This window comes from Plutella xylostella, chromosome 29, assembly GCF_932276165.1.
Source record: "Plutella xylostella chromosome 29, ilPluXylo3.1, whole genome shotgun sequence".
Taxonomy (NCBI): Eukaryota; Metazoa; Arthropoda; class Insecta; order Lepidoptera; family Plutellidae; genus Plutella; species Plutella xylostella.
Genome location: NC_064009.1, coordinates 2,080,494 through 2,102,322, shown reverse-complemented (window position 1 = coordinate 2,102,322; position 21,829 = coordinate 2,080,494). Strand labels below are relative to the sequence as shown.

Sequence of the window (21,829 nt, the reverse complement as noted above, 5' to 3'; positions counted from 1 at the left end):
ATACAAGTATACAGATAGCTTGACTCCAATTTGCAGTAACATACTTCCCATAGCAATATTTTATTCTCCACCTCAGCTTGACAAGCTCAATGGTGCACTATAAATTGCGTGAAGATCAGGATTCGGTTCCCGGCCACGAGCTGTAGACACGTACCTAAGTAGGTAGTTGGTATCAGTATCTACCACTTTACCAGTTTACAGCTACAAAGCTAATACTAGGGACAGAAATACATAATTATATTAAAGCTTGGAATAAAATACATAATTATATAAAAGCTCACTAATTGTTTAAAAAAATCCTAATATTTTTAGGTAGAACAAAAGTGATTCAGAATGAGGAGCTGGGTCATTCTGGATCCTTTATAACAAGACCTTGTTTTTATAGGATGTTCAGTGACAATTATTAGCACTGAAATAATGATAATATGGCCTTGCCACAAAAACTTTGATACTTTACTATTATTACGCCCTAGTGTATGATAGATGACAAGTCAAACGCTTGATAAATCGGTACAATTTCGTTATTGTTCTTTTCGTTGTAAAACACTATTGTTAAACAATATTTTTTTTTCTGGTAATACTGAATTGTTTGCGGTAAGGTTGCTCCCCCAGAATAAGGCACCGGGCATTATAAAGAAGTCACTGAGCTTCAGCTTTATGATTTGTTGAAATGTGTTTTCTAGTCACGTTCATAGTTTCACTTCGCTTGAGATATTAATTTAATTAATTCTTGTTTTGATTCAGATGTCAGGTGGTGGGTAATTTATATGTGAGGCTTGGAAATAGTGTTCAACGGGTGATTAAAACTAATACTTAATGTTGCTATTTGTATTATTAACTTTCATTGTAACTTAATATTAGCCAGAATCGGAAACAGTGAGCCTCCATTATTTCGATGCCTTTATCATACAGAGTGTTGCAAAAAGGGTGTACTAAGCCGAAACCTACATGTGCAGCATGGTATATCTAAACCCGACACTGAAACCTGTATGACTATTACAGCCTTATACGTCATTGAACTCTGCAAATTGGTCAAACGCTATCCAAATAAATTTCCCCTTAGGACTCTGGGTGCCAGTAACCGTCTAAATGAGAAATTTAAGTATGATTTGGAGGTTCCTGCTAGTAGGACAGTCACATACTCACGCTCAACGAAGATGGCAGCTATCAAAGTATTCAACAGTCTTCCAGATGAAATTAAGTCTCTGACGGGTACTAAGTTCTTTACTAAATTAAAAGAGTTCCTCATTGTTATGTGTCCATATAGCCTCAATGAATTTTATGATTTCAAGCCTGCTGCTTGACAAGAATTGAAATTAAATTTTAAAATGTTAAAAACTAATTCATTAAGTTCTTATACTATTAATAAAATGTAATAACTAACATAATTTTAATAATTTAATTTATTTTGCATGACATTTTACTAACTATATACATTTTGCTACACCCATTGGGTAAAATTGCATTGAAACTTTTTTATAAAATTATATAATGTAAATCTATATCTTGTAACATGTGATTTAAGGCAATAAATAAATGAAATGAAAAATGAAACCAGAATTTCAAAATTCGCGAAAAAAAATATAATTTTCCATAGTATACCCTTTTTGCAACAACCTGTAGAGATCTATTAATCGGTGGGTTATATTGGGGATAGGACCTACTTACTTAATAATTGTCTAATGATAATGTTTTAAATAATATGCAAATCTCCGGCGAAAATACTAAAGTAGTATGTGAATCAAAACTATAGCTTTTCTATCTGCGAAACAACTCTTGCTGATAATCATCTGCGAGGTTGCGGAGAACAGTGAACAGGAGAGGGCTGATCATAATGATGAAAAAACCCTCACCCATGACACCAGTAACCCTAAAATACCGATGCTCGTCTACAGCACCGAATAGTACGAGTACCGATGACATGTCAGCGAGTGGATGCCAATTTGTGAGTCATGCGCCCACCGCACTATGCCAGCAATCTTACATCAATCTAAGACGTTTAATGTAGGGTTTTGTTTTGCACGTGGCCGCTGTAGGGTTACGGTTGGAGCGCGCGGTTTTTTACCGGTTGCAAGTTTTATTTTGTGATTGGTTATTAGATCTCGTGAAAAAAGTATAAATGACCTTTAAAATTACTGACTTAAGCGAAGATTTATACTAAACTGTATATTTTTAATGAGCTGCTCACTGGCCTTAGGAGTTGAAATAAAAAACAACCTCATTAAAAATAATGATAAACTATACAGGCTGTAAATGACATTCCACTGGGAGTCTATTTATCTTTAGGAAAGTTGCTCACTATGACGATTAGAATATAAGGTTTAAGTTTTCAGGACCACAACTTTTACAACACTCGTTCAACAGTCAACACAATGCTTGAAACAACGGAGCGTTCCAACCTCGGCGTTCGCCCGCCTCCCCACAGCGCCCTCCCGCGTCAAACCTGGCGTTTTAGTAATTCGACACGCCTCAAAGATCCGTTGGCTCAAATTAGGTGAATCCAAGGATCTGCCGATAGAGGCATCCAACGGTATTGTAGTTCAAATTGCCTCAATCACAACTCTCATAGCGACCAATCTGCATACCTTTAAGTGCAAAGTAATAGATTAGAATGGCCGGGTAAGAATGCTGGGCGGTTCGAGGTTCGACCTAGTAATCGCGCGGCTTTGATATTTTTATAGCTGTGGGGCAACGGGTAGACTTACTGCACTTGGAAGCTGGAATCGTGGAGGTTCATTGTTTAGTAAGTTAATTAGGTCAGACTAAAATATGTACATTTTCTATGTGATCATAATTATTACAGTAGGTAAGTACTTATTTCTAATACCTTCCTAATAAAAAAGTCGTAAGAACTCATCGTAACCTAATGACAACCATTGTACCAATGAATAGAGTCACACATCTTCTAACCCAAATAATTGAAAATAATAGCTCAGTGGTACCAGTGGGGTGTATTTGTGAAGATGTTTCTTTTGCACTGACACTCCATCTTTGTTGGTAGGATATTGTTAATCTATGGACGGCGGCGATTGTGTCACATACATTAGGTACGTATTTAAGGGTTATGTTTTTTACAGTTATTTTTTACTACTCAACTAGCATAAAAGCTAAACACTAGCTCCTAGTATAACAGGACTTAACTTTTATTGTCCTAAAACATAAATTCCTTAGCGCCCCATAAATAAATGTTATAAACCGTTTTATAGTCGCTTTATAGTACTGGTGACATTATAGAAGGCTTAGTGCTTATATTAATACCTGCATAGCCTAACCTCTAGGTCGAGTGCGGACGATGATTAATGCCTACATAATTCACTTTCGCGCTGACTGTACCTACTTGCTCCGGACATAGAGAATTAATTTATAGACTGCCAACCCTACCTGTATGGATTAGAATAGAATAATATAATAGTCATAGTCAATTCCTAAATTATGTGCCCTGGGATTAGAAAAAATATATTTTGTTTTGCTCATAGCACACAGAGAGAATGAAACATAATGGTACTTAAAAGAATTTTTGAAATCAGTCCAGTAGGCTCAAGCTCAAACCATATTCAATAGATACAAAGAAACAAACAAAATCTATCTGTTTAAGTATGTGGACAAATACAGTTTTTTTAATTACCAATACCGGTCATATAATGATCAAAATAATGTGTGTTTTGTTAAATTAAAATAAACGAACCGTTTCCGCTTTAAAACTAATAATATTGGGCTCATGCCAATTTTATGAACGATGTCATTGATGAATGATGTTCAATGTAGTCTTTATGGTAGCCGGATGGTATTAGCTGTTTAACTAAATTTGTTATACAGGGTGTTGCAAAAATAGTATAAGTAGAACTTATACTATTAAGTACCTCTAGTAAGTTGAAACAACATGACTCAGATGGTCAGTCTGAACTACATAGGTAAGTAAGTACCTAGGTGCTTTTTATTTCGACTTTTGGATACTCGTAAAAAAGTCTATACTGTATTCATTCTTATTTGGCGAAAAAGGTAAAAAATCTTTGTGTGTCTTTTTAATTAAAATACTATTAAACAAATAAACTACGGCCAAAATAAATGGTTTAATGACGAAATCAATCATTTTTGCTTGTAAGTATTTCATTTGTCATTATGTTTTATTTCATAACTTAGTTTTTAAATTAATTCAAATAAAAAGACACTCCAAGATTGCTCGAAATCTACGACAAGTAAGAAAAAACACACTATAGGTAAGTACTTCCCCATAGTAAAAAGTAACTTGACCAACAAGTAATTTTGTAAAGAAATATTTTTTACACACTGTAAGTATTATAATTAATAATGTTACATTTTTCCATATAATTTGGACGAATGAAGTAATTCAAAAATATCTGTAGGCAGTCAGCTAAACCACATCATGACTCTATTAGATCCTATCTCCCTACACGGTATTTTCTACCAATTAAAGACTCAAAAACGGTTATTCATATGGTTATTAATATCATAAACTAATCGGTTAAACCCCAGTTAATAGTTTAATCCTCAGTTAAAGTGAATTATGTAAAAGCGCCGCGTAAGCTTAACATGATTTATCTTATAAAATATGTGAGTAATTTTTGGTAAGCCCATTAAACCATTAGAAAAATGGTCTTTTAAGGATGCCTTTTTTCTATAATGACGGTTACAGAAACCCGATATTAAAATGATTTAGTGGTAAGAACCTATACGATACATAGATAAGGTAAGGCGGTCTACGTACGGTCATGTGCAGAGAAACCTGACCCCCCTCTCATAATAACAATGCTTCTGAGAGGGGTCAGATTTGTCTGCCTTGTACTGTACTATGGACTGTATTTTTCCTATAATTCACTCTGCATGCATATCCGTGAATGTATCTCTACGAATGGATCTCTGGTGTACTCGTAAGATTTGATAGTTACTACTCTTACGGTTAAGCCATAAAATACCACGGACCTTAGCTTTATACACGATCGGACCCGACTTAATTGGAAACATATCGCTTTAATTGAACTAAGAATATTGATTGAATTTACGTTATTAAGTAAGCAGAGTACAACTACAACCATTTATCTATCTCGGGTTGTTTTATTGCGATAATATAACTCTATAGCGGTTCCGAATTGTACAAATGTACATAATACTTACGCATAGATACATAGACTATTAGTTTAGTTCAGGTTTAGTTGGATGGGAGGAGTTACTTAGATTACTTACGGAAAACTGAGATTGTGCATTACATATTTCAGTTATTTAGTTTGTTTGTTTGAAAAACGTTTAGTATTATAGTCAGTAGATCCATTCCAATACTTAAATAATACCATGAATGTGAATGACCCCTTCGGTCACATTCGTAAAACAACAAAAATATTTTAAAGGTAACAAAACAAATTCCCACCTGATCTCCGAGGGCGGCCGGTAGGCGGCGCTAGTGACGTACACGTCGGACCCCGAGTCGTGCCGCGGTGATCCGTTGTGTCTCGGTGATCCGTTGTGTCGCCGCGCGTGCCTCTGTTCCCCGCCGCCGCCGCCAGATGGCGAGCGGGTGCGCTCGTCCATTACCTGATATTTGTAATGAATAAATATTAAATATATTCATAAATCTGCTATTTTATACAGATAGATAATTAAGTATTTCTGTGCATACGGGTTCAGCCATGGTGCCATGAAAAGCTTTTAAAGTTTCAAGAGCATAATTTTCGACAGCGTGATTGGCTGTGTAAGGCCCAGACCCAGAACACACGGTGAAACTCAAAAGCAACTGAAAAGTAACTAACTAGTGGTTCTGAGCCTAAGTGAAAAACTAAGAAACGATTACAACTTTTGTTGGTTACATTTCTATTATTTATGAATACAGGAGGTTTATTGGTATATTGTACTGCCTTGGGTAAAATACAGGTTCCTACTTTACTCCTTCCTGCAGTATAGGTACAGTATGGCAGTGTAAATTGTGAATAAATGGTAACAGAGGAAAATATTTTTCCTGAAAATCATAACACCGATGTGATCAACAAATGAATCACAAATTCCTTCGTTATGCCCAGGAAATGTTTACTAAAGTCACATGTGTTTTCATGTTCTCGTTCAAAACATGACTCACGCATGTACGTCGTCATTGAAAATGAAATTAACATTAAAATACAGTTAAAATTGTGTATTGACGTCAACAGTAAAATCAAACGTAACCAAATATTATAGCGCATTCCATTCGGATATTAAAACATCAAACGATTGTTCCAAAATCCAAACTGATATTTTAAAGATCATGTTACTACTACGACACAAATGTCAAATAGGAAAGCAGTTTGTAAAAATCAATTAGTATAAAAATCTCTAATATTATTCGCATTCCATTTTTTTTCATTACTAGGATAACTATTTGGATATTTTGCTATTTTTCATAGTGACATTGTACATTAGTCGTAAGGAAACAGTCTTGCCGGAATGACACAATTCTAATTCTCAGTAGAGCAGATGTTGCAGTTTACTTTGGTTTGGGCGGAGTTTGTTACAGCTAAACATCGTAAATGTAGCCATTTGAAACCCAAACAGACATCACGCATATATATATGCTCACGACTGTAATCCCCAAAGAGGAAAGAGTTTTAGCGGTTTGGATTGGACAGAACTTGGATTCCTGTGCCGTATAGCCGATGTGGAATGTTTTCACTTTTGGGTACCTATAGACCTAGCAACTTGATGTGCAGGTTTCCTGACGATGTTTAGCTTCACCGTAATAATAAATTAGTACATGCTAGGATTCGAACCTACGGCCTCTCGAATAACAAGGCCTTACGCCACCACGGCGCAAACAGAATTCCAACATAGATTTTTAAACTTACCGTATATTCCGACAGAGTTCTCTCCGACGGTGCTCTGTGGCTGTGACTGTCGTTCTCATCCCTCGATGATCCCCTCGGAAGAAACCCCCCTGAGGAGGGGGAGTCCACGCCAGACCTGTGCGTGGCCACATAGTGGTTGCTCTTCACTTTATGCGCCATGTTTCACTCAACAAACGACACTGCTAAGTTACACTGACACTCATTTTCCCAGTTCCAATTTTGAATTCCAAGTCAAGTTAGATCGACAGTCCGTCGCATCTTTTTTCTTTTTAAAGTTACGTTTTGTTTATGGTCAATTTAGTTGCGGTTAGTTTTCGTTCGGTTGTTCCACGTTCGAATTGTTTTCGGCCAGTTCTTTTTCTCTGGGTCAGCAGTTCTCTCTGTAACAAAGAAATAGGTTTGGTTAATGAGGATGATAGTCTGACCTTTTTAGTTTGTGGATGAAATTTTGCTATAAAAATGATTAGGGTTAAGATTAGGTGTATCTTTTGGGTTTGCTTGATCTACTTTTATAACTGTGTCAATTATACCCTTCGAGCGGTGGTAGCTCAGTCGGGTAAGCGCCCGCTTCTCACGCCAGAGATGCGGGTTCGAATCCCGGCGCTGACATGTACCAATGAGTTCATTTCTGAATTTAAGTACCTACAATGTATACCATCGCTCTTACGGTGAAGGAAAACATCGTGAGGAAACCTGCATATCTAGATTTAGCACATCTAGATATGTGAACCCACCACCGCAGTGGACCAGCGTGGTGGGAAAATGGTCCAAGCTTAGGAAGGCAGTTTAGACCTTGGGGATATGCACAAAGGTTCCATTCGAGAGAGCCAGGTGCAGGTACTGTTACCCCCACAGAGAATAGAATAGAATAGAATAGAATACCCTTCAGAAAAAGTTTGTGTCAACTTTCCGAGAAAATATCGTAGTAGTAGTACCTATACGTAGTATACCTAGATAGGCTAAGCTCAGTAAAATACCGATCAGATAGGTATATGACTCAGGGTTGCTATCATCGGCAGTTAGAATGAATGTATTAATAATCTTGTATAATAACATAAATACACATCGGCCATTAGTGTACTATTCATAGGTTCATGGACTAGAGGCAGGTATAATACTTACTAGACAGGAGGTACAGTTCCTAGGACCATCCGCAACCAATACATAGTGCAAAAACTTCGTAATAGGTATAAGTCAACAACAACAAAAATTGAAGGTCACAATTATTAAGTATTTGTGATTTCTGACCAATGACATTATTTAAGTAGCCATGGCCGATTAAGGGTTAATTCAACAGTATAAGCTTACCTAACCAACGTTAAAAACCCCCAAAATTTTACATTAAAAGCATAAATAACTTTTGAATGGCTAAGCCGATTGTCATAAAACATGACATATTTACATGACTTAAACGCACTTAAGGGAGCTGCGCTACCGCAGACAGAGATACACAGACACGTAAAACTTAACACCCCTCTTTTGCCCTCAGGGGTTAAAATTTGTCTTATCTTGCATTGCACAAACGCTGTGTATACTTAACGTGACCATTTATTTTTTTTGTCAAAGCGGGACACCACCTGCCGAATTTCATATCCCTCAAAGATACATATTATCTTCTTATCGGTATATTTAGGATACCTAAGTACTTACTATGTTATTATAAATATACCCTACATAAATCCGAATATCTTTTTTACGAATATGAAAATAACGATTTTTTAAATTATGAATTTCATAGTTCTAGTAAATTTTAAGTTTCCGAATAACGAAAATTACGAGAAGTTGATAAACGAAATTTCAAACAACAGATTTATTAAAATGACCAAAGTAGGTACCTAAATTTTTTTAATGTTACAATTTCGATGTTTTAAATGTACGTTTTTTTTTAAATATTTCAAATTATTTAAATAACGAATTACGAAGTTTTAATATTCCGAAAACACAGATCCCCGAATGTAATTTAGTTAACAATTTTGTTTTGCTTCGCTGTGCTCCGCTTGGTTTATCGACATCTACTCGTATGTGCACCTAAACGCTCCTCTTCGCTTTGCTCGTCGTCGCACCTTTCTTTAGGTTTAGGTCCTAAGGTTTATAACGTTAAACACCGTAAAAATCCGTGCAATTGTTTTGCTTTGTTGTGTAACTTAACAACAATTAGGGTAAAACTGCCAGTTATTGGCCAACTAAGCGGATTGGCCACTTCAAAGCTGAATTATTTCATACAGATTAAACCAAAATTGACAGATGGTGTATGAATGTAATCTAGAAAAGCTACTTTTGCCTCGCAGTAAATCAATAATTTATTTAGAAAACTATAACCGATAAAAAAATACATATTATTGCAAACCTGTGTAAAATTGCAGTTATTGGCCAAAAAAATCACTTACCGGCCATCCATAGGCTGGTTATTGGCCACAGGAAATAATTTTATAAAAAAGCTTTAAACTGCTAAAAAATAGAAATTAATGTTGTCTCCTTTAATAAAAACTTTATTAAAATCAGTTGCAGAATAATATTAAGCACGGCTAAACTTCAAAAACAAAAAAAAAAATCAACTTTCTAAGAATAAAATACTAGAAATATAACATTTTCAATTACATGTTTTTTTGTATACATAATTATATAATTACTTAATAAACACCGTTCCTGCGTACTTTACATACAACCAATCAAGCAAATCAAGATCTACCGACGCTGTACGTGCGTATTTTATTCATCGTCATAGAATCATCATCAGCCAATACTCATCCACTGCTGGACATAGGCCTCTCCCAAACATAACACTCGGTCCTCGTCCTCGGCCTTCCTCATCCAGCCACTACCAGCTACCCGCCTAAGATCGTCGGTCCAGCGGGCAGGAGGGCGTCCCACGTTGCTTTTGCCTGTTCGTGGTCTCTATACGAGAGCTCGTCTAACCCAACGGTTATCGGTTCTTCGGAAGAATCGGGAGATATGACTGCCATTTTATCTAAGCACATTTTGTCGGTAACCTTAGTTCTTTGATAGATAACCCTATTTCTGATACGATCTATCAGAGCAACCCCAAGCATATAGCTCTCTCCATAGCATGTGCACCAGTCTGCACCATACGTCATCACTGTGCAGGATGCAGTGGTTGACTAGACTTTTGTCTTCAGGCTTTGAGGGATGCCTACAGGTTGGGAAGCAGCATTTAGGCCACTTAGCATCCAGCTGAGTTCCGGCAGACATTCTGCCATATTGACGATGTCGTCTGCGCAGCGGAGGTGTGACATGTGTCCGTTCCAGTTAGTGTTGCCCAAATGCAAGAACAAGACGAGACTTAGCCAGTCTTGGTCTTGGTCTTGCGCCAATACACCTGGTCTTGGTCTTGGTCTTGGTCTTGCGCCAATACACCTGGTCTTGGTCTTGGTCTTGGTCTTGCGCTCCCAGTCTTGGTCTTGGTCTTGGTCTTGCAGCAAGAGTCTTGCAAGTCTTGCAATTACCTATTAGTCTATTACTATTTATTAAAGTTTACTTTTTGATTTTAATAGATATTTTTTTATTCGCTATGTTTATGGTATTAGTCGTAATGCGCATAGGTCCAGTTTTTCATTTTCTTTGATACAGTTTTTTGCATCTCATAGAATTCCTAAGCGTACTTACCTATACACCGAACTGTTACACCTAACTACTCAGTGAAATAGCGCTCTGCAAGACGCAAGAGTCTTGCAGGCTATGTCTTGTTCTTGCTCAAGTCTTGCACGGTCAGTCTTGGTCTTGGTCTTGCTAAAAATACGCGGTCTTGTTCTTGGTCTTGGTCTTGCAAAAACGCAAGAACAAGACCAAGACTGCAAGACCAAGACTGAATTTGGGCAACACTAGTTCCAGTCCAACGTCTTAAAGCCATCTTCTAATGCATCGGTCTTCAGTTTCTGAGATATCACATCTCCCTGTCTCACTCCTCGTTGCCTTTGGATAGGTCTTTTCTTGTGGTCCTGTACTTGGACAGTCATAGTAGCAGCATTGTATAGACACCTCAACACCCCGATATAGCGACAGTCGATTTAGCATCTCTCCAAGGAGTCCAAAACTGCCCGTCTCGATGGAGACGAAGGCTTTCTCATAGTCTTCAAAGGCTAGACACAGAGGCTTATTATACTCTTGGGTCTTCTGTATAATCTGCCTTACTGTGTAGATCTATTGTACTAAAGTCTTTTCGAAACCCAGCTTGCTCTGGGGGCTGAAACTTGTCGAGCTTTTAGGCAAGACGGTTCGTCGATCGATATCCTTCAATAAAATATTGTTGAATTTCTGAAAACTATTTTCTATTGTCTTATGTCTTGTCTTGTCTTTTATGAATTTGAAGGCTTTATTTAAGTCTTCTGAAGAATACTGTCTTCGTTTAGGTGGCATCCCGTTGATGATGGTTTGCGCACTGTAACAAAATACATCGGTCGGATATTGGCCACTTCACCACTAAATACTGGCCACCTATGCCAGTAACTGAATTTAATTGATAAAAGTGCGTGATATTTTGCCACACGATACTACAACTTATAAATATTGTGAAAACAGTCGATTTTCATCTAAATAGAGTACTTGCATTTTTATTTAGTTATTGGCATAGGCGGCCAGTAACAGAAAATTTGCAATTAATTGATTCAATTATTGGCCACCTCCAAAAACTCACCTTCCCAAAGGTAATTGCATGAAACTATAATATATTAATAAAATTTACCATTAACACCATATAAATATGCTAAAGAAATCACTTAAATTGCGTTCAATCACCAATAATGTCAATTTTGAAGAAATGTGTTTCGTTAAGAAATACGTTACTCTGAAGCGTACACGCGGAAGTCCGACCGCCAACTGTCAGAAAAAGGCGGCATAGTATGGCGTTTTTTTTTCATAGTGGCAAAAAATTGTACTAAAATCAAAGTCAGTTAGATAACAAAGTCCTATTAAAAAACACAGATGGCAGGCGATGCCTCATTCCTTATTTTATGATTTTTAAGTTTATAGTGGCCAGTAACTAACGATGGCCAATAACTGGCAGTTTTACCCTACTACAAATTGTATTCTATTTAACAATATTTTTACTCTATATTTGAAACGCTCCGCTTTGCTTTTTGATATTTATGTGCACCTAACACGCTCCTCCTCGCTTTGATCGTCCTCGCACCTATCTGTAGGTTTTGGTTCTAAAGTTTTTGAAACGTTCATTTTATTTTTGTCAAAATCACGAATTATCATATTTTTGGTCCGGATTTGATATTTTCGTGATTATAATAAATCTGTATATTTTATTTTTCGTATACTAAAGTAATCGTATTTTTTTACGTTCGTGTATTTAACAATCGTAATAACAAACCTTCGTGATTATTATACATTCGGCATATTCGGTGTTTCAAATTCGGTTTTTTTTCGGAATTTTTGGGTATTCTCATACCGGACGCTACAAAATTCTTAAACCTCATACCTACTTTGATTTTTAAATAATTTGAGTACTTTAATTTAAAGTTCTTATCAATAGTGCATCTTATGTTATTTTCACATTCATAAAAGTTAATACAGATTACTTTTTTGGAAAACATGTACTCCTAGGCATTTCTTCTTTGTTATGAATCGGTAGGTGAGCGAGATAAATTTATAATATACCCGATAGAGCAAGAGCGAGTCAATGATCGTCACTGAACGAAGTTACTCGCGGAGTCTCGGTGGAACTCGGACTCATAATTATAGTCTATGTGAGTAAGTGATAAGAAGATAAATAGTTGTCTCAAGTGATTATAAGAAAGAAAGGAAATATGGGATGAAGTTACAAAATGTAGATAATTTAAATGATCGCTTGGTCTGTGAATCTGAAAGCGGGACATTTTAGCCCTCGCGGGGGACAGCGGGACGGACAGCTTGAAAGCGGGACTGTCCCGCCCAAAGCGGGACGTATGGTCACCTTATGTATACTATACCTTCTTTAGATCCTTGTGACACAGTAAGGGATATGCAAATGTATCCACTTTCTACATCAAGGAACTCAACCATAGATTCACCTAACTGATATTTAGCAATTAAATTGTATAGACTTGACTATCCGATAGTTTAGTAAAAGAAACGTTTTAATTTTTAACCCGTGGCTGAGAAATAGAGAGTATAAGTTAAACGTGACAGTTTTAACTTGTAAGTGTTAATATTTTTATGTGTGTAGTAGGTACCTATCTTAGCCCCCAAATAGATGCGCCGATTTTTGTGTAGTTTTTTTTGTGTGATAAGTAGATAATTTGAATCTTGACGGAAAATGAGTAGTGTTAACCCTGAGCAAAAAAGAGGGGTATTATCCCATACGGCCGAACCTAAATTAGCTAGATAAAACCTTATGGCATAGATCTATGAAGCTACAATATCAGTACTGCTTCACACTAATACAACTTATCTTAATACCAATATCCTGTATTCCTGATTAGTAATAGATAGAAATAACATGTAAATCCGGTAACTTTCTAGCGATAATGGCCATACTCGTAGATATAGGAATATTTCACTAAACAACCCGCACTAGGCCAGCGTGGTGGACTAGGCCTAAACCCTTCTTTCATTGGAAGGAGACCCGTGCCCCAGCAGTGGGGACGTGATGGGTCGTGATGTGAACTTTGCAATTAAGGCGCTATGGGATGATAAATAATTATTTTATGAGAAGTCAAAGAAGTGAATACCCAAATAGAAAAGGCGTTAAACATTACTTTAACAGGCCAAAATATTACATCAAAAACACCTAGAATCGAGATACAACAGAAGAAATTAAACTGACGCAATTTAGTTAAATATTTTTTAAATTGATGGTTTATTTTGATTATCCATTTAGAAACAGTTTTGTGTCCTAAGTAGTGGTTGTACCTAATCGCATGTGGGTTTGTGGTACTCACGCACTTGACCTCAGTTAGAATATGGTATATTATTCATGACAGAACTTCTTATCTAATGTAAACAGGTAGTTACTAATAAAGAATTAGCCAGTTGCCTAAGCTTTTATAAAATAATTATATATTTTACAAAAAGGACTGAAAATAAAAATTTAGGAATCTAGCCTATTGGCGACACTACTTCTAGGTAAGTAGGTATACATATAACGCCTTAAGTACCGAAGTTCAATTCCATTTATGGAATCTTAATACACAGTAATTTGAATACAGGTCACAGGGCCCCGAACAAAACCTGCATTCTCTGAAACCATAGACAATTTGTAGTTCTATCCAATAAAGCCACACCTTCACTATGTTTGTGCAATGTGCACACTCGCTCTTGACCGCCCACGATTTTCGGTTTGAGCAACAACTGACCAATCAGGGTCCTTCGGAGACTGATTTAAGAGTCGTCGTCCATTGCTGGACATAGGCCTCACTCCTGAGTGGAAAAATGAAAGTAATACAATTTTTTTGCGATTTCTAGCTATCCTGCATTCTAATCTCATCAAGGTAAAACAAAGGAGCGCCTAACTATCGGTCTTAATTCATGTCATTAAATAGTAAAGTATGTATTAGGTAAATTATAATGATTATCGTAAATAGGACATAAAGATGATTGGCCAACCCACTAATGCCTCTATTTGATCAGACTCACTCACGTAACAAAGACGTTGACAAAATATACGCAATCAAGTATCTGTAAGCAGAAGATGTCGAAATATTTGTCAACAATATCGACAAAACAATACACCTTGATTTATAGAAGTGAATTGTAAAGATGGCAGGTATCTGACCTTTAATGTATTAATGATGGCATCAAGATAAATAATGATTTTTATTAGAACGCGTTGTTCAATAATTATGAAGCAATTAAAATGTTTAAGAAGTTTAGTAATCAAGGTTGTAAAGAAGCTTAAATTTATTGGTGATTGCCATAAATATTTTTTAAAGTCAGCAGACAAATTTGCTATTTTATTGAGCGATTTCAATTATGTGTGTAAATAAATCGCAAAACAAAATACAACAGCATTAATATCCAAAAACAGTAATATTAATAAAATTATTGTTATAAGTAGGTACAGAGGCAAGGAAAAATAAATGAATTCGCTAGTACCGTACGTCCGTACTCTCATATTCTGAGATAGTACCAAATAACGCAGCTAGAGCAAAGAGCGTATTTCCAACGACCCATTGTTCCAGCGGTCACTGATTCGCAAATCTTTCTCCGCATTTTGTTACTACGCACCTGTGCACTACACCAAGTACCCTGCTGACATTATGCCCCCTAATGTAATGCCATAAAGTGGTATTTAGCCCAGCAGCAGTGTCATATGTTTTATTTTGGAGTCTTACCCTGCATGGGGCATGGTCCATTCGCTTTCGAAGTAGAATAACGAAGTCACGAGTCATTTGTTGCAGTGATCTGTTGTATTGATTGAGAATAGGCCTCTATAGAATAGGTCAGTTGAAATGTTTGTAACATAGTTGTATTCGTACTCAACTTGAATGAAAGCAGTTGTTTTATTGCTACGGTTTATAGCAGTGATTCGGAACAAATTCCTTCCTCTAATGTTAATTATAATGTAAAAGATAATAAATAAAAAGAGGTTTCTGACACAAGAAACGCACAAGTCAATGAACACCTCAAACAAATAACCGATACAGATCATTAATTACAAGACTTAATGTATGTATATTTAACTACACAGTTATAACGAAGGCGCTAAGGGGTTTCGTTCGTCACGCGTAAAAATCCAATCAAAAACTCATCTTGTTGACGCCTCCCCGTTCGAAAATATCATCGACTTTCATTAAAATATCATCAAAATATCGAACTGACACCCAATTTTCTTCCAACATGGTACTGTCTAAAATATTTGAACCCATCCATCTTGTTAATATTGACAAGTGTTATGTCACAACGGTAAATTTACAGAATAAATCAGTTCTCCCAGTGTGTGAGAAAAAATCGAATACGAAGAATTCGATTATTCAAAGTTGTACATCGCGTGAGTTCGTCAAGGATTTAATTGGAGAAAACATAACACTTGAGTTCGAGTTATTACCTATGCGGTAGGTAACCTTCAAGTTTCGGTTATTAAAGAATAGAAAAAAAAGAAACTAGAGGCAAATTGAAGCCGTAATGCCGTAATGGGAGCAACAAATTAGGTTAATGTATCTGTGAAGAAAGGATTCGAAATGTTCGGTTGGGTTTTATGATACATGAACAATTTCACGGTTTCCACTGGCTTCCATTCTTTGGGATATGCTTTTTATTTCTCTCATTAGAAGCTTAATAGTTTCAATACAACTTTAAAGCTTCCTGTCGTATAACAATCTCTATTAAAACTGTTAGGGTTAACTGATTTTATATTATTTTCGTAAAAGAGTACCCCAAGGTCGACGACTTGGTCCTGTATTGTTTACCTCAGTATCTATTACCTATGTTTAAGTTATTGTTAAATTGTCATTTAGAGGTCGTTTCCAGTTGATTGGTGCTGTTAAAGACGTTCCCAACAGTTTAACCTTGACTTGAGAAGGAGCTGCCTAATATTTAATTAGATTCGCGTGCATATCACGTATTGCATTGTTCGATGTACGTTTATATCGTATATCTAAGTGTTCCGATCTCAATACAATATGTATCTGTCTATGTATTTGTGTGGATGTATCAGCTGTCCGATAATCATAATATAGGTTTGCCTAACTTGGGGTGAGATCGTACATATTATGTATATCATGTAAAAAAACATTAAGCGAATAAATACTGCTAAGAATGCTTAGGATTTGTTACAGCTACTATTACAGTGAACTTATTAATGATTATGTAACTACGAGTATGTATTTCCATAACGTGTACATTGCATTACTGGCCACTAAGAATAGCTGCAAGTTCAAGTTCAAAAATAATTCTTTTTTGGCTGTTCCAATCTTGAAATTCACTTGTTAAGTTCGTCGGATGCGATTTGTCACGCACGCAAACTCTACAGAGGTTGTATATCTGACCTTGCGACTGTAGCTATAATACAAACTCTTTGCTTCCAACCAGCCAGAAAGATCTCCACTATGTATGCAGTGCAGTTTTAGGACAGGTCTCCATTGAATGTGATATTGAGAATTGCTCGTTAAAATCTAATGTATTGGAAGAACGAGTTTGTTTGTAAATATAATAATAATAATGGTGGGAACGGATGGAGATTATTTTTTGTGTTGATGTTTGTTTAATCTGTGAATGTAAAAATAATTGCTATATTTTATAGGCTCAGTGTTTTGATTTGAATAACGGATTTAGCGCTTTCAGTTTGATAAATGATCTTGTAGGTTGGTACCTATTTTATTGTTTGTTTAATTCACTCTATAGACAATAAAATCCAATTTCATAACAGTGATATTTGCATGAAATACCTACTAGCGATCTGAAACAACCTATCACTGACGTGCAATTGATAAGATTACAAGTTTACAAGTAATTTACTATGAACTATCTAAAGTACATTGGAGTTATCCTACAAACAGATCTCTTGCAAAGTTCATGTCAGTGGATATGTACAGTCAACAAAATGCTATTCTTGGGAAGTTATATCCTGTGTTATTTGAATGGAGATTTTCGTTCGGTACTTATTCGTTTTCTTAGTCTCGATTATTGATATTATTACACTCACAAGCAATGAAAACACTAAACTTACAAAATAGAGATACCAAATGATTTATTTTTTTTCAAAACAAAATATTTACTATTTGGTTATTAAATAAATATAGAAATAATCATTTATTCAAGGTTATAATATAAATTAACATTTAACTAATGAAGCCTAACCTAATAGTAAATAAAATTATGACAACTGAACTAAAAGATAAAATTTTACAAATGCAAAGTATTCGCCTCAAACTTACGAGTAGTTGGTAATACTTCATTATTACAGAGGGCGTCATTAAGCTAATCTTTTCTGTTCAGGAGTCTTGCTTGATGCTATGGTCACTGGAAAATTTTTATTGCTCGTGAGTGAAGTATTTTCAGGATACAAACTTTTTTTAGCAGAGTGTCATAATCATCATCTTAATCAGCCAGTAATCATCCACTGCTGGACATAGGCGTCACAAAACTCGGTCCTCGGCCTTCCTCATCCAGCCACTACCGGCTACCCGGTACTAAGGTCGTTGGTCCAGCGGACAGGGGGGCGTCCCACGCTGCCTGTTCTAGGTCTCCACTCGAGAACTCGTCTATCCTAATGGTTATCGGTTCTTCGGCAAATATCACCAGCCCACTGCCATTTCAGCTTGCATATTTTGATAGCTATGTTTTTTAGCAGATTGTACGTGTTCGAATATCTCGGCTGTGCCATGAAGGCGTGGTGGCTGGTGAGCCCACCGGTGTAATGGGGCAATGTTGTTATCATTATCATATCATTATTATTCAATTTCAGCTGGCTTGATAACTGCACGCCCTTTGCCTTTGGCGAGCTGGACGGCATTTAAAGAATATTTAGGCTTAACAGCTATGCGACGTAGGTTGTTGGGTAATTTGGTTTACGTGCATGGTTAGACTTCGACTGGTAGGAATGATAATTATATCGTTTCTATAGATGTAACATGAGTCATAATTTTTGGGCGAGATTCTTATACGAGTACTTAAGTGTCTTTTTCTCGGTTTTGGTTCAGTGTTAATTTGTAAATCCATAACTTAACGTACTCTTTACGCATTGCATGCATTTTTGTCCACTACTGAAATTTGAACTAAACCGAAAAGGTATACCTATACCTAAAAACCCAGATAAATAAATCTTTTAGTTCCTTATCACCACATGACCTACAAACGTAGGCTTCACTACAAACACTGCCTGACCTCTAGGCTGCGCGGGCGCAAGGCGCGGCACTCGCCGGGAACGAATGACCGTTTAAAATATTTGAATTCAGAATTTCCGTTCCACGTGCGAAGTGTGGCAAAAATGCCCATTCTCGGCTTTTATAACGGTCCGCCGTTTCCTGTGACTATTTCGCTCTAGTAACACCGGTGATAGAGCGCTGGGTAATTTAATTGGCGTCAATGTTAATGCTGTTGATAGGATTGGAGGGATTTTTAACCTTCTGTGTGTGTTGCTTAATTAAATGAACGGGCACGGTTCTGTCGGAATGGAAAAATGTATTGGCCGTAGACCTACATAAATATCTAATGGCAATTTTATAGAACGATCGTTATATTGAAAACGCTATAGGCTTGTGTTATTGTGATTGCGATAGATTTGACATGCGTTTTATACTTAGCACAATTTAATTAAGCACAATTTAATGTAATTAGGTACCTAGTGTGTTATTACAACTTTGTTAATATACCAGTTGCTATGTACGCTAATGCGATAGTTGGACGTGTGCTAAGCTCTAAGGCAATTGTTTTTAAATTATTTTTTAAAATTTGTGATTGGACAGTTGGTGTATTTTTTGATTCTCGCTTACACCTGTGGACTTCTTATGGGTTGGCTCCTCCCATTGGGCGGAGTTAAAGTGAGACAGATCTATTTCTCTCGACTTTTATTTTGGCGGTCAATATTCGTGGGAGCTGTGTCAAGATCTTTTGTGATTTTTGTGAAGATTGTGGGACTCGAACCCGCGGCCAGGAAGCGTGGTGAGGGATTGATACCGGGCGTGTTAACCGCTTGGCCAACTGTGCTGTGACGCGCGGTCCGAAATTAATCATCCCGTGTTGCTGAGACCTACGAAACTTGTAGCAGATCACTAATTCTACGGCGTAGGCTTCGCTACGAGTTGACATATTGTTCGAGAAAAAAAAAAAAAAAAAAAAAAAAAATTGGCCACAACTGTTTGGGTTCTATTCTCTATATCCTCGAACGTGCCTTATTATGGATTTTTCCTGCTGCCAGTCTACTGAGAACACCGGTGTCGTGTTAGATTGTACACAGTGCCGGGGAAAGTTCCACGGCCAATGTGTGTTATCAAATTTCGACAACAAATCATTGGATTCGGATGCGCTGGCGGCATGGCTATGCCCTAATTGTGTTAGAAAGGAACCAAAAAGAGATAACACTCCGATTCGTACTGGAAATAATAATAATAACTCTCGTCCGTGCAAACCTGAAGCTGCGAAGGTGAATAAAGGAGTGAAGACTCGGTCTCAGCTTCAAAAACCTGAGGCTTCTGGGACGCAACCTACCGCGACACCTGCTGCCGATCTTAGAGGTATCATACGAGAGGAGCTTACAAAGTTCAGAAGTGAAATGACGTCAATGATTAATACAGCCATAACTTCGGCTCTTGCAACCTTCAAACAGGAAGTGGATGATCTAAAAGCTAGTATAAATATTATATCGGACGACTACGCTAAATTAAAATCCAGTATCCAAAACATGGAATCCAAGGCGAAGGTACACGAAAAAAAGATATCTGTCTTGGACACTCTACAGCATCAGACTGATATATTGATCAAGCAGGACAATGAAAACCAGCAGTGGTCTCGAAGATCTAATATCGAAATATTTGGGATACCAGAGAGGAAAGATGAAAATTTGTTGAGTGTGGTTCAGGACTTGGCTAATCGTGTGGACTTTCCACTTGATATTAATAGAGATGTTGATTTTGTTACTCGTGTAGCTTCTTCCGACAAGGATAATAAAAAACCTAAGCCAATTGTTCTGCGCCTCTTGGCCCGCTACAAAAAGGACGACTTCTTGGCCAAATTAAAGAAGTTAAAGGGACTAAAGGGATCTGACATAGGTTACACAGGTAACAGTGGTCTGATATTCTTTAATGATCACCTGACTAAATCCAATAAGTCCCTTCTCTATATGGCCAAAAAACGCGCGAGAGAGTTGAATTATAAGTACATTTATGTAAAGAACTGCTCCATTCGCGTCCGTTTTTCTGACACGAGTCCTGTTATCGTAATTAATAGTGAAGTTGATTTAAACAAGATCAAGTAGAAGAATTGGCTAAGGTTAATATACTCATTTTCTTTGATTTGATTAGTAATAACCTTTTATATTGGGCACCGGTAATTAAAAATAATCAAATTTACATAAAGTTGAAACATTTTGATCTCTCAGCGGATAATAAGAAAACATTTAAATTATTTTGTAATTCAAAATTAATCGTATTATTATATGTGGACCATTGTCAAATAACTAGTGGATAATACGTTTTTACTATATTACCAGAATGTAAGAGGACTTAGGACTAAGACTAATATTTTTTATAGAAACTTAATTAATACGGATGCACATGCTGTATGTTTAACTGAAACATGGCTTTTGGATGGTATATCAAATAATGAACTGTTTGACTCTAGGTTTAATGTTTATAGGGCCGATCGCAACTACGCAGTACGTGGTGACACTTTGGGTGGGGGTGTTCTTATAGCCGTAAATAGTAATTATACAATAATTTCTTCTACTCGCATAGTGTTTGAGGCTGAAGCGGCTGATGCCATAATAGTCTCAATAGCATTGAACCCTCCTGTTAACACAAGAAAATTACATATTTTTTGTGGATACTTTCCCGAGTGCCCCTTGCAATTTGACTCTCTATGTAATTTTTTTGATAGAGTTTCACAGTTTATTCTTGATAACCCGAACGATTACTTTACTGTCATGGGTGATTTTAATATACCTATGGCAAAATGGTCTGATCCAACTTATGATAGTTCTGTAATTATTGAAAATATTGACAGTAATAAAGTAATAGATGCATTAGGAAGTTTCTTGGCATTTAATGATCTAAAACAATACAATAACATTGATAATGTCAATGGTAGAAGATTGGACTTAATAATTAGTAACATGATGTGTAGTGTATCCCGTTGTTCAATGCCATTAATTAAGGAGGATAAACACCACCCAGCACTTAACATTAGTATGAATTTAAGCATTAATATACTAAAACACGCTCCCCGCATAATAAAATTATTTCAAAATGCTAATTATCAATTAATAAATGAAGCAATCTCAGCAGTTAAGTGGTCCGAGATTCTAACTAGTGATGATATTAATGAAGCTGTAGACTTATTCTATAACGAAATAAACAATATTATTCTATCGCATGTCCCCTCTAAAATGATAAGGACTCAAAATC

The 21,829-nt window shown here is 36.5% G+C and overlaps 2 protein-coding genes across 2 annotated transcripts in view; one reads left to right on the top strand and one right to left on the bottom strand.

Moving 5' to 3' along the window:
• LOC105383736 overlaps positions 1-21,829 on the bottom strand; it is a 121,262-nt gene that overhangs the window by 10,641 nt on the left and 88,792 nt on the right. The window contains exons 3-4 of the mRNA XM_038120089.2: positions 6,828-7,207; positions 5,384-5,547 (exon numbers count right to left, since the gene is read on the bottom strand). Coding sequence (XP_037976017.2) covers positions 5,384-5,547; positions 6,828-6,986 — 323 coding nt within the window. The 5' untranslated portion in view covers positions 6,987-7,207. The remainder of the gene's footprint in view (positions 1-5,383; positions 5,548-6,827; positions 7,208-21,829) is intronic.
• On the top strand, positions 19,536-20,686 carry LOC125490951. Its single transcript, XM_048631485.1, has one exon. It carries the CDS (start codon positions 19,606-19,608, stop codon positions 20,680-20,682), a length of 1,077 nt encoding a protein of 358 aa, XP_048487442.1. The 5' UTR covers positions 19,536-19,605; the 3' UTR covers positions 20,683-20,686.

What these genes read in the sequence shown, in the direction of transcription:
- LOC125490951 (XM_048631485.1), top strand. Translation starts at nt 19,606, where the DNA reads ATGGATTTTTCCTGCTGCCAGTCTACTGAGAACACCGGTGTCGTGTTA.